General features: G+C 26.3%; 2 protein-coding genes across 3 annotated transcripts in view; one reads left to right on the top strand and one right to left on the bottom strand.

The window, feature by feature from the left end:
• The window catches only part of LOC117180011 (cancer-related nucleoside-triphosphatase homolog), an 8,891-nt gene extending 6,532 nt beyond the window's left edge, over nt 1–2,359 (bottom strand). The window contains exon 1 of the mRNA XM_033372287.1: nt 2,194–2,359. Within this exon, the coding sequence (XP_033228178.1) occupies nt 2,194–2,248 (55 nt within the window). The 5' untranslated portion in view covers nt 2,249–2,359. The remainder of the gene's footprint in view (nt 1–2,193) is intronic.
• Nucleotides 2,360–2,475: 116 nt separating this feature from the next.
• Nucleotides 2,476–11,990, top strand: part of LOC117180010 (DDB1- and CUL4-associated factor 5) — a 46,750-nt gene continuing 37,235 nt past the window's right edge. Inside the window, exons 1-3 of one of the 2 annotated variants that reach the window (XM_033372285.1) lie at nt 2,476–2,978; nt 6,991–7,171; nt 10,726–10,989. In XM_033372285.1, the coding sequence (XP_033228176.1) occupies nt 2,783–2,978; nt 6,991–7,171; nt 10,726–10,989 (641 nt within the window). In that variant the 5' untranslated portion in view covers nt 2,476–2,782. Of the gene's footprint in view, nt 2,979–3,473; nt 3,546–6,990; nt 7,172–10,725; nt 10,990–11,990 lie in introns of those variants that run through there. The other variant, XM_033372286.1, reaches the window with a different exon arrangement.

The following is an 11,990-nucleotide window of genomic DNA, read 5'->3' as shown; positions in this document are numbered from 1 at the left end:
GGTCATGGAAATAATGTAAGGTCACAGCCCTGCCCCTTTTCCAACGCCTCATGGGGTTATAGACTTCTGTCACTTTCATTTTGCCGAGTTTCCCAGAAACAATCATTCCTATAAAAAAATGCTTGGAATAAAAAATGTGTATTTCGATCAGAGCTACAACTTTTATTTGAAACATTTGTTTAATTTTACATATTAGCTGAAATAAGCTCAAAAAACCATAATTTTTATAGTTTTTGGATGATTTCACCATGAAAATCAAATTTGCGCTAATTTTCACTACCATATTCATGATAAGCGTGTCATAATACGTAGGTATACGCAGTTTGAAGGAAATCGGGCATATCTGCTTTTCGGAAGTTTATCAAAATAAATGAATTTTAAGCTACATTTTTTAATATTGAAGTAAAAAATGTATTTTTAAGAAAGCAGTTTATCTTTTGGCTACATATTTGTAATTTTAACAAGGAGCATATCTTTTTAATCCGATAGTTAAATTTTGAACCAAGAGGATTAACTTTCTAGCAAAGAAGAAAAGAATTTTCAAGAAAAATAGTTCAATTTTCAGTTAAAAAATATCAATATCTCACAAAAAATGAAATAGTTAAATTTCCCAATAATTAAATATCTGAATAATAAAATATTCGAATAATTAAATTATCGAATTATAAAATTCCCGAATAATATAATTCCCGAATGGGAAAATTTCCGAATAAAAAAATTCTCGAAGAGTTTATAATATTACCGAATTGGAAAATTTCCCGTCAGAAAATTGCTGAATTATAACATATCCGAACCAGAAAATTCTCGATTTATAAAATTCTCAAATATAAACATTAAAAAAATTTGCTAATTGTAATTATTTAATTAATTTTACAAATAAAAATAAAACTATAGTTTAAATTCGGGAATTGTATTTTTCAAGAATTTTCAAATTTGATAATATTATAAACTGCCGAAAATTTTATTATTCGGAAATTGTCTAATTTGCCAACATTATTAACTATTTGGGAATCTTGTTATTCAGAAATTTTTCAATTTGGGAATTTTCCAATTCAGGAATGTTATTAAGGACTACTGCAAAATCCCGAATAATGTAATTCCTAATTTAGAAAATTCCCGAATTATAAAATTCCCAATTAATAAAGTTTCCCAATAATAAAATTCCCCAATTGGAAAATTCCTCAATTATAAAATTTCCGAATAATAAAATTCTCGAACAGCTTATAATATTACCAAATTGGAAAATTTCTGAATAATAAAATTCCCAGTGAAAATTACCGAATTAAAAAAATTGCATTTTTTAAAATAATTGTTATTCATTGACCAAAAATACAATAATTTAATTAAAAATAAGAATAACTGGAAAAAATATATTTCTGGATATTTTTTTTCAATTATAGTTATTTTAAATTCAAACAATAATTTTTGAAACTTTAAGCATTGAAATTATTATTATTTTTTTTTTTGCAAAGATATTGGATAATAGTATTTTTAATCAATAAATTAAATTTACAAACGAATTTTTAATTGTTTGAAATTTGAAATTTTCTAGTTTAAATATTTTATAAGTCTGTAATTATCTGTCGGGAATTTTAGGGGAGACCGGGGCCTCTCTTTATTCGGAAATTTTATCATTGGAGAATTTTCCAGATCGGGAATTTTAGTGTCCGGAATCTTATTTATTGAGATTTTTCAGTCCTTTCAATACATTTTGTAAAAAATGGAATAGTTGTATTTAAAAAACAAAGAAAAACAACAAATTCTCATCCAAATTTAAACTTTTAACCAAAGGAATAAATCAATAAATATTGAAAATATCTTATGTAAGAAATGACCCCCCCCCCCTCCAAAAGACTAAGTAATGTATGCATGGTCCGTCAGGGGGGGATTGCCCCTTCGATTAAAACAATTGCTGGGGATATTTTACAGAAAAAATGGTATTTTTTTCTAATTATAACGAGACTTTTAGCGATGAATTTATCACAGAATGCGTGGTTTTATATAAAAAAAATAAAATAATAATTAAATAAACAAATACAACAAATAATTTAATAATTAACATTATTTTATAATCAGGCGTCTTAAAAATGTAAAAAAGTGTAGAATAAAATTTACATGAAAAAATAAAGAGTGCGAAGTAAAATTAAAAAAATAGAATAAATTAAAACAATTTAAAAATCGTGCCATATATACCGGGTGGTCCAGTAAAAAGTACTTTAGTGTACCGTGACGCGTCGCCAGTTGCCATCTTCGGTGTCAAAATATCGCTTTCCTAGAAATTTGAGCGCCCGTCTTTCCTCGTAAATATAACAATTTTACAAACAAAACTCTGTCCGTGAGTGACAAAAACGTGTTTGTGAGTTCCTCGGTTAATAATGGCTCATGTAATCGTTCAAAATTTATCAAAAAACTGGCGGAAAATCCGATTTATTCAAAAACGACGAGTAGTGAAGTGATTGAGAACAAACGTACTCCAATCAGCTGATTTGGAAGAAAGGCAGGTTGTGACTCGTGTATTCCCTTATAGTTTGTGTTTTTGTAGTGAGTACTACACCTCGATATATACCATTTCCTGGGCTTGTTTCAGTCCCAAAAAGTGATCATAGACTGTCGAAAATAGAAGAACTTTTAAAGTTCTGAAATTAATGATCTCTTCGACAAGTTAAGTGCGTATTTGTACGATTCTGAGCTTTCTGAATGTGAGCTTAATCCATGGAAGAAAGGGAGGAAAGGTGAAGAACTAAAGTGGAAGTGTTTTTGGAGATTTTGGAAATTTGGAAAAATGGCCCATTCCTTGGCTTCAAATCCAATGTCATATGTCTTTAATCGACAGATTGATGACAAAATTGATCATCGTGAACGACTTGTCAAAGCGAGATTCGAAAATTCGGAGAATCTCTTCAGGAAAAATCTCCTCTCGCATTATGGGTGCGTCAATGCAATCGAGTTTTCGAATCAGGGCGATCTCCTCGTTTCAGGTACATTTTATTTCATTGCTTAGCCAATATTTATTTTAAGACAGATCTCGGTTCGATTATTGAATTAATAGTTTCGTTCAACTGAGTCCGAACCGTTATCGAGTCTGGTTTCTTTTAATCTTTTTGAATATTTTCTTCAACTTCAACTAAAAGAATGATGAATGCAATCATCTCATAAATCATCTTTTCTAATCTTAAAATAAAAATTGTGAAATTCTCAGTTTAATAGTGTCATTAGTGTTTTTTTTATTGTGCATAAAAGATATTTTTCTAACATCAGGTGTTCATTTAAAATTGAACCATTGAGGAAATAACATTTAATAGTTTTTTTTTCTAAATACTATTTTCCGACTAAGAGCTTCTGATATTTGATCAAAATCATCCTTATATAAGAAATGTATTTGTAAAAAAACGAGTTTTCCTTGAAATATGAAAATAGCCAAATCGAATTTTTGTTTGGAATTTTTATCATTTCTGATAAAATGGAGAACAAAACCCTGTGAGTTTCTGAACGAAACGAAAAAATACACTTTAACGGCATTTTTTAACTTACGTAACTTATGAATGGTAAGAAAAGAAATTTAAATACAAAGTAAATAATTTAACAACTGTCATAATAGACTATTATTTGGATGTATATGTAGAAAATAAACTTCCGGGAGAATGTTGTACCTGTACAGGTTATGCGCTTTCAAAAAACATCGAAAAATAAACATACACATATATAATACAAATATCAATAACGAAATTTACATTTTTTATCATGGAATTTCAATTTTTATTCAATCAAAAACAGTGTGAGACAAAAAAAGTATTTTAAGAACTGTTTATCCTACTTACTATTATTTTTTAATTATTATTTCATTATTATTTAATTCAGGGTTTATAAAATATGAAGTTGTCATAAAATCGTAAGAGATTGAGTAAACTTTTTGTCACAAAGAAAGACAACAGGGTTCCTCTAAAATCAAAATTCTCTGATTTTTCCCTGACCAATTTTCCATTTTCCCTGTCATACATTTTTATTTTACATATAAAACACAGCTTAGCACCCAGGTACCTAGGAAATCAATAATTTTAATGCAAAAAAATGTTTATAAATCTATTTTCAACACTTTTAGTAACAATGGTCATAGAATTTTATAAGGGGCCATCCAAAAATTACGTATGATATACGTAAAATACATGAGTTTTGAACAAAAAATGGAAGAATTAAATTTTCAGTAAAAACCATTCATTTTCATTCAAGAGAAAAAAAGAAATTTTCAGCAAAATAGTTGATTCCTCAAATAAAATAGACTAATTTTCAAACCAAAAAGGGGGATTTTCAGCCAAAATAGATTTTTCAGACAAAAAAAAAAGAAAAAATCCCATCCAAGATGTTGAGTTTTTAAACCAAAAAGTAAAATACTTAAAGAAACAGGCTAAGCTTCATACCAAAAAGAATAATTTACAAAAAGTAATTGAATTTCCAGTCAAGAAAAATTTTTTGGTAAGAAAAAAATCGCACCAAAACCGTTGAGTTTTCAACCCAAAAGTATGACTTTTATGTCCAAATAATTGAATTTTCAACCCAAAAATACAAGTTTTTAACGAAATAAATGAATCTTCAACTAAGAATATAAAATTTGAAGCAAAAATTGAACAGTTACATTTTTAGTTTTAAAAAAAGACGAAAAAAGACATATTTTTAACAAAATACACGAATTTTCAACAAATTAGTTGAATCTTCACCAAAAGAAAAGGAATTTTCAACAAAATAGTCGAGTTTTAACAAACTATAAATAGATTTTTCAGACAAAAAAAAATAATCCCATCCAAAATGTTGAATTTTCAATCCAAAAAGTAAAATACTTAAACAAAAATACTAAGTTTCAATCAATAAAACAAATAATTTCAAAAAAAAAAATTGAATTTTCAGCCAAGAAAGATTTTTTAGTACCAAAAATTTTTAAAGCGAAAAGACGATTTTCTTGCAAAACCGTTGAGTTTTCCACCCAAAAGTATGAACTTTATAGCAAAATAATTGAATTTTCATCCCAAAAATACTAGTTTTTAACGAAATAAATTAATCTTCAACTAAAAAATATAAAATTTGAAGCAAAAATTGAACAATTACATTTCTAGTTAAAAAAATTAATTGATATGATGAATTCTCAACCAAAAAATTATTTTTTAGCCAAAGAGTTGTATTTTTAACACAAAAGACGAATTTTCTACCAAAAAAGACATATTTTTAAGAAGATACATTAATTTTCAACAAATTAGTTGAATCTTCACAAAAAAAAGGAATTTTCAATAAAGGCGGACTTCCTTTAAAAAAAGTTGAGTTTTCAAGCCGAAAATATGAATTTTTAACAAAATAAATAAATTTTCAACAAAATAAATGAATTTTCAACAAAAAAACAGCAAAATAGATAAACAAAGAGTTGAATTTTCAACTAAAACACTAATCTTGTACAGAAAAGATCAATTTTCAACAAAATACATGAATGAGTATTTCATAGTTTTATATAAAAAAGGTCTTTCAAGTAAAATGATAAATCATCAACCAATAAAAAATTAATTTCTAATAAAGTGGGACCACTTTCAATTAAGTTGTTTTATTCTCAAGAAAAAAAAAGAATTAATTCTCAGCGAAAAATGTAATAGTTGATATTAAAAAAAAAAAATTTTTTGTAAACTAAAAACCGTTGAATTCAACAAAAAGAAAATATAAATTTTCGTCAATATAGTTGAATTCTCAACCAAAAAAAAATGCAATTTCTACCAAAATAGATGAATTTTTAACAAACAAAAAATACGAATTTTCAACCAAAAAGTATTACTTTTTTAACAGAATTGTTGAATTTTCAACAAAATGATAAAATTAACTTCAATTTCATTTTATCGAAAATTCCCTGAATCTGCCAGGTTTCCCCTGATATTCCCTAACTCTGGAATTCCTTGACAAGTAGCAACCATACAAAAAAATCAATAACTGTTCGAGACAATTTATTTGGCCGTTAAATATCAATATAAGATTTATACATTTAATTTTTACATTTAATTTAGCTACTTAAACATTTATACAAAAAGAATAGTGCTTCGAAATGAATTTCTTCAATAAAAAAATGTTTAAACTTTGAAAGTTTGGTATTCATTTTTAAACTTTGTTTTTTTCAATTTGATTGTAATTCAATTTGTTCTGACAAATCGAACATGTCGGAAATATTTTCGCACCGAAAGGATGAGAACTGACCCAGTTCCAATTTATGAATAATTATAAATAGATATAAAAAATGCATCATATTATGTTAAATTAGTTTAGCATTAAATTCCCTGTTTTAATCTATATCATATTTTATAAATAGATCAGTAAAATTCCCAAGGCTATTTCTGCAATCAGTTACAGAAATAAATATTTGCTTTTTTTCATCGCCTAAATCGAGTTTCTATATCAAATATGATATTTACCAAATTAATATTTAATGTATAATTGATCTTTGAGAAACAGCAGTAAATACTTTTCATTTTTCAATTAAAATTATGGTATTCTGATAGAAATTTTCGCCTTTTTAGATAAAAAATTACAAACTAAATCAAATTTATGAAGATAAACATGGATTATCTTTGTGCTGAGTCATTGTTTTCTAAACTAAAGTATGTATAGATAACAGTTGAGGTCATGAGAAATTTTAGAACAATATCCTATTAAACGACTCCACCATAGGCTGCTTTATCAGAATTAATGTAGGTCCAACGGAATACACCAACAAAATATTGCCTCTGATATAGCTTTTTGTGGAGTCGTACCTCGTTATATTTGGCTCCTGGGGGTTTGACTAAAGATGTATTGATCTCATTGACACCATTCCATACTTCCGAATATTTTATTTTTATGGCAATATTGGTTAATGGAATATTAAACTAAATTGAAAAATCAAAAACCCCTAAAATAAAACATGACTTTCTTTTGAAAAGTTAATACTACCGCATGATTTTTTGTAAACCCTTTTATTCACATTTTCAGGGGGAGATGACAGAAGAGTTTTATTATGGAGAGTAGAACAAGCGATTCAAGGAATCGGAAAACCGACCGTAATGCGAGCTGAGCATTCTAGTAACATATTCTGCCTGGGTTACGATAACAGCAAATCAAAAATATTTTCAGCAGGCAATGACGATCAAGTAATCGTGCATAATCTTCAAACGTAAGATAGTCTTTTTTCTCTTTTAGTTTCTTAGATAACGAAGCATTAAAAAAAAAACGATTCCGAACGTTTGAAATAAATAATAATCTTCGAATTTATGTATTTTTTATTTTTTAATTGTCTAGAGAGCGTTTTAGGTTGAAAATCTATTTTCTTATCTTCAATTTTTTAAATGCAAATTTAAGGATAAAAAACTCTTTCACCATTAAAAAGTATTTTTTATTTTTTGAGGAATAAGCCCTACATCTTATAAAAAAATTTGAAAATATTTTTGGTCTTAAAATAAGAAAATTTGTTATTTCACTGCAAATATTAGTGTGAAATGGCTCTTGAACATTTTTTTCTGGAATAATATGCACAGGGTTTCTTCTATAATATAAAAAGAAAATTCTCCATTAGAAATATTGAAAATATTGTATAGGGTTCAATATTTTATCCTTTTATAACATTTATAGCTTATTTCTCAATAAATAACAAACACTTTCTAGAGGGGAAATAATTGTTTAGCTTTAAATTTTTATTATAAAAGAAAAATGGAAACTAAGAAAATAATGTTTAGACCTAAAACGGCCTAAAAGAACCTTCAAACTATTTTTATAAAATGAAAGAAAACTTTATTATTTCATCCAGAGGAACAAATTTAGGGGGTAACGTTTGCAAAATTCAAAAACACATTTTTGTCGACACCCTAATGAACAACTTGAAAATTAATTACTTTTAACGATTAACTTTTAAGATCGTAATTTAAGAATGCTTATATTTTTTAAGAACTTCTGGAATTGTTTCATTTTCAACGCTTTAAGTTTAAATTCATTAATTTAGAAAGTTTCACAAAATCAAAAAAAAAAAATCAATTTTAAAAGGTGAAAATGACGGTTTATACTACATAATGTGATACTTATTCTTAATATATTTATTATATTTAAAATTTCTATAATTTCAATTGAAAATTGTAGTTTTAAATGCGTAATTCTAAAACAGTTTAATTTTTTAAACCTTGATACTGAGGTTTTTTTTGGCCTTAAAGCTTAAGTTCGAAAAATTTGATTTGTAATTTCCTCATTTTTGGAGGTTCCTATTTCCAGATTTTACAATGTGGTAGTTTCAATTTCAAATATTAAAAATGTTAATTTTGAGTTATTAAATTTTAGATTTTAACTTTATTAGTTGTTCAGTTTTACCAATTTTTTTGTTACACCCAATCTTCTGGTTTAACAAATTTTTCGAAACCGTACATTATAAATTGAAAGACTGGATAGTTACACAATTTTTAGTTAAAATGATTTTGAATGAAATAATTTTGAATTAAATGCCTCCAGAATAATTCCAAAACAATGGAAAATTAAAATAATAATTTCTCAAATTCAATCCTTCAAAATAAGAAGAATTTTGAACTATGCTTTGAAAATTAAATTATTTTTTATTCTAAAATATCCTAAACTATTAAACTATTTTCAATTTTCTTAAAATTTTTCGATTTTTGTTTGAAGATTAGAAAAAAAGGAATCATTTACAATTGGAAAATATTTGTTTGCAAAATTGCGAAATTGAGTAATAATTAAAAATGAAGTGTTAATAATTAAACATTTGAAATGTTTACAATTTTAGTGTTCAAAATTTTCATTTTCAACGCTAAACTTTTAATTTTTTTCTTGCATAAGTTTTAATCTTCTAACTAAATTTGAAATATGTGCTTAAATTTTAAAAAATATAATCTAAAATCGTTAAAAAAATGTTTTATTTTTAAACGATTTAAATTTTAAAAACGATTTAAGTTTTAATGTCACAGTTCTCGGTGACTAAAAGCTTTTTCAGTTTTAAATGAAGTTTGTATCCGTTTAATTTTCAACGCGCGGTAGTAGACATTTTTTATTTATAATATTTTCCAATCAAAAAAGGAATTAAATTTTAAAGGTTTATAATTGAAAAAAATTCTATTTTGAATCGTAAAAATAGCGGTGAGTTTGTTTTTGATTTTAGAAAAATTGGTTTAATAAATGTCAGTAACGTTGACTTTGAAACAAGGAGTTTATTTTTCTATTTCAGATTGTCAAATCTTAATCACTTGAATTTTAATTATTTAAATCCAGAAGTTTCCATTTTAATTTATTCAATTTTAAATGCATCCGATAAAAATTAATATAATTTTAATTATTTGGAGTTTTAAATGATCTAATTCTCAAAATTCTAGTTTGAAAATATTTAGTTTTTAATTTTTTGGATGTATTTTCGAAATTTTAATTCTGAAAACTGTAAATTAGAAAATATACAATTTCGACTCTTTTCTAATGAAGTTGTCCAATCTTAAAAACTTTAAGTCTGCAAATTTATATTTTTGAGAACTTTTATAAGAAAATGTTTAGTTTCGAAAACTTTTAATCTAAAGTTATTTAATTTTAAACTATTTTATTTCGAAATGATACAAGTTCAATTTCATTGCATTCCATTCGAAACATTGTGATTTTTTTTACAATTTTACCGATTGTAAAATTGTTTCATTTGGAACATTTGAAATTAAAAAACGTTCAATATATATATTTTTTAAATCGAAAACGAAATAGTTTATATTATTAATGTTAATGTGCTTAGGGACGCCCATTAAATTTTCTGAATAGGTTTGCAAAATTTATTATCTGCAGAGTTAAAAGATTTTTTATTTTTGAGTCTTTTGAATTTGTTCCCAGTTTTAAGGATATTATTCTTCACTAGACAATTATGTTTCAATATACTTATTTAATTAACTTTTTTTTTGCGCCCGTGAAACCATCAGAAACAAAATTTTGGCCATTGAAGGCTTCCTTGGGATCAAAATGAACCAAAAATTTCAAAAAATCAGGGGAATCAAAACGAGTAAAATTGGATCAAATTTGTAGTGTTTCCTCAAGTAGCAACATTTTTTTTATTTTCATGCGCGCAATAAGGAAATCTTAATAATTACAGGGGTATATTAAAACACTATTATCTGATCAAAACTGGTATTCGAAAATCTGCCAAAAATTAAGAAGACCTCTAAATTTTAAGGGATAAAATTTAAAGTTTCTATTATAAAATAAATATAATTAAAAATAATAAAAATTTAAAAGTTTAAATTTCAATATTATTATTAAAATATAAATATAAATTTAATTTAAAAAGAATTATTAAATTAGTAAATAAAATTTTTTATTTATTAGAAATAAAATAACTCTCAAATATGTAAAAAAATGCAAACTAAAAAACACTTAAAACCCTGCAGTTATTTTTTTAAAGCTATTTTTCTCGAGCGCATTACCTAAATTTAAGTCGATCGATTCCATATTCAGAACACTTCATGGACGTCCCAATGCACTAGTTTTAGGCAGGATATTGCTCGCGATTTCTAAAACCATTTGTTTTCAAGTTACACTTTTGTACATTGTACATTTTTATGCTGGAAGCTTTAAAATAAAATGTAAATTCCAATCGAAGCCATTTGGATTCAGTGTTACGACACAGAATTTATGTACCCTTGGGTAACGAAGCTATTATGTCACTAGGGGTAATCTTGTTTATTGACCAACCATTCCTGTTTGCAGAGGAGACCCTTTAAATTTTTTTTTGCACGAAAAACCTGTCTACGGTTTGTCGATTCATCCACACAACGATTTCGTGTTTGCAAGTGCCTGTGATGATGGCAGAGTTCTTATATATGACATCAGAGGCTCCACAGAATCCTTATGTTTGGCACAATACAAAAGCGCTTTTCACTCCGTTATGTTCAGTCCAATCGACTCGAAAATACTGGCCACTGCTAATGCAAAGGAAGGGGTCAGCTTGTGGGATATTCGGAAACCGTTAGAGTAAGTATTTGCAGCATTAAAGGTAGAAATTGTCAAAAAAAATACAACAATTATTGTATTAAGATACAAATTATTTAAGAAAATTACCAAAGAAAATGTGAATAAACAAAAAATCATTTATTTTCAGCTAAACCATTGAATTTTCAACCAGTAAAACTTTGAATAAAAAAAAGACACATTTTTAATCTAATAGTTGATTTTTTAATCAAATAGTTAAATTTTGACACCAACAAATTAATTTTTTTAGAAGACAGTTCAATTTTCAACAGAATAGTTCTCTGGCTCTCACTATAGTTGCTCTAGTTCCAAGGTGCTCCCAAAACTGGGAAAATAGGGTGATTTTTCACGAACGTAGGGAAATAATAGGGAATAATTTCTTTTCAATAAAATTATTGTAGGTTCAAGGGTCAACCAAGTATAATTGAATGTGCAAATCAAAATGATGAATTTTCTACCCAGAATATTGATTTTTTGCTTAAATGCAGATTTTCAACCAAAAAAGATCATTATTTAACCAAAAGTGGAATAGTTCAATTTTGAGTTAAAAAAATTAATTTTGAGCACATGGAAAAAACGAATTTTCAACCAAATAGTTTATTTTTCTACCAAAGAGACGAGGTGTTAATACAAGGTGGCTGCTGGACCGGGAAACCGGAAAATGACCGGGAATTTTCTGAGACCGCGAAAAACTGTGAAATGACAGTGAATTTATTTCTTGACCGGGAATTTTACGAATTTTCAGAAGAAAAATTGTCCCAAGTTTGATTTTAAAAGTTTTGTAAATAACTAAAGTATAAAAAACTGAACAATAACTGATTTGACAAAACGATTTTAAATCCGTTCAAAATTTGAGAATTTCCAGATTGTAACTGTTTGAATTCAAAAGTCTTAATACGAATTGAAATTGACATAATATCATTTATTCCGATAATTTTATTTTCAAATAACAATTTTAATTATTCATCAATAAAATATTTTTAATTCAAAGTTTTAGGTCTTCC

Source organism: Belonocnema kinseyi, chromosome 9 (genome assembly GCF_010883055.1).
Source record: "Belonocnema kinseyi isolate 2016_QV_RU_SX_M_011 chromosome 9, B_treatae_v1, whole genome shotgun sequence".
NCBI classification, from domain to species: Eukaryota; Metazoa; Arthropoda; class Insecta; order Hymenoptera; family Cynipidae; genus Belonocnema; species Belonocnema kinseyi.
The sequence above is the reverse complement of the archived record's forward strand: the minus strand, read 5'-3'. Positions and strand labels throughout refer to the sequence as shown.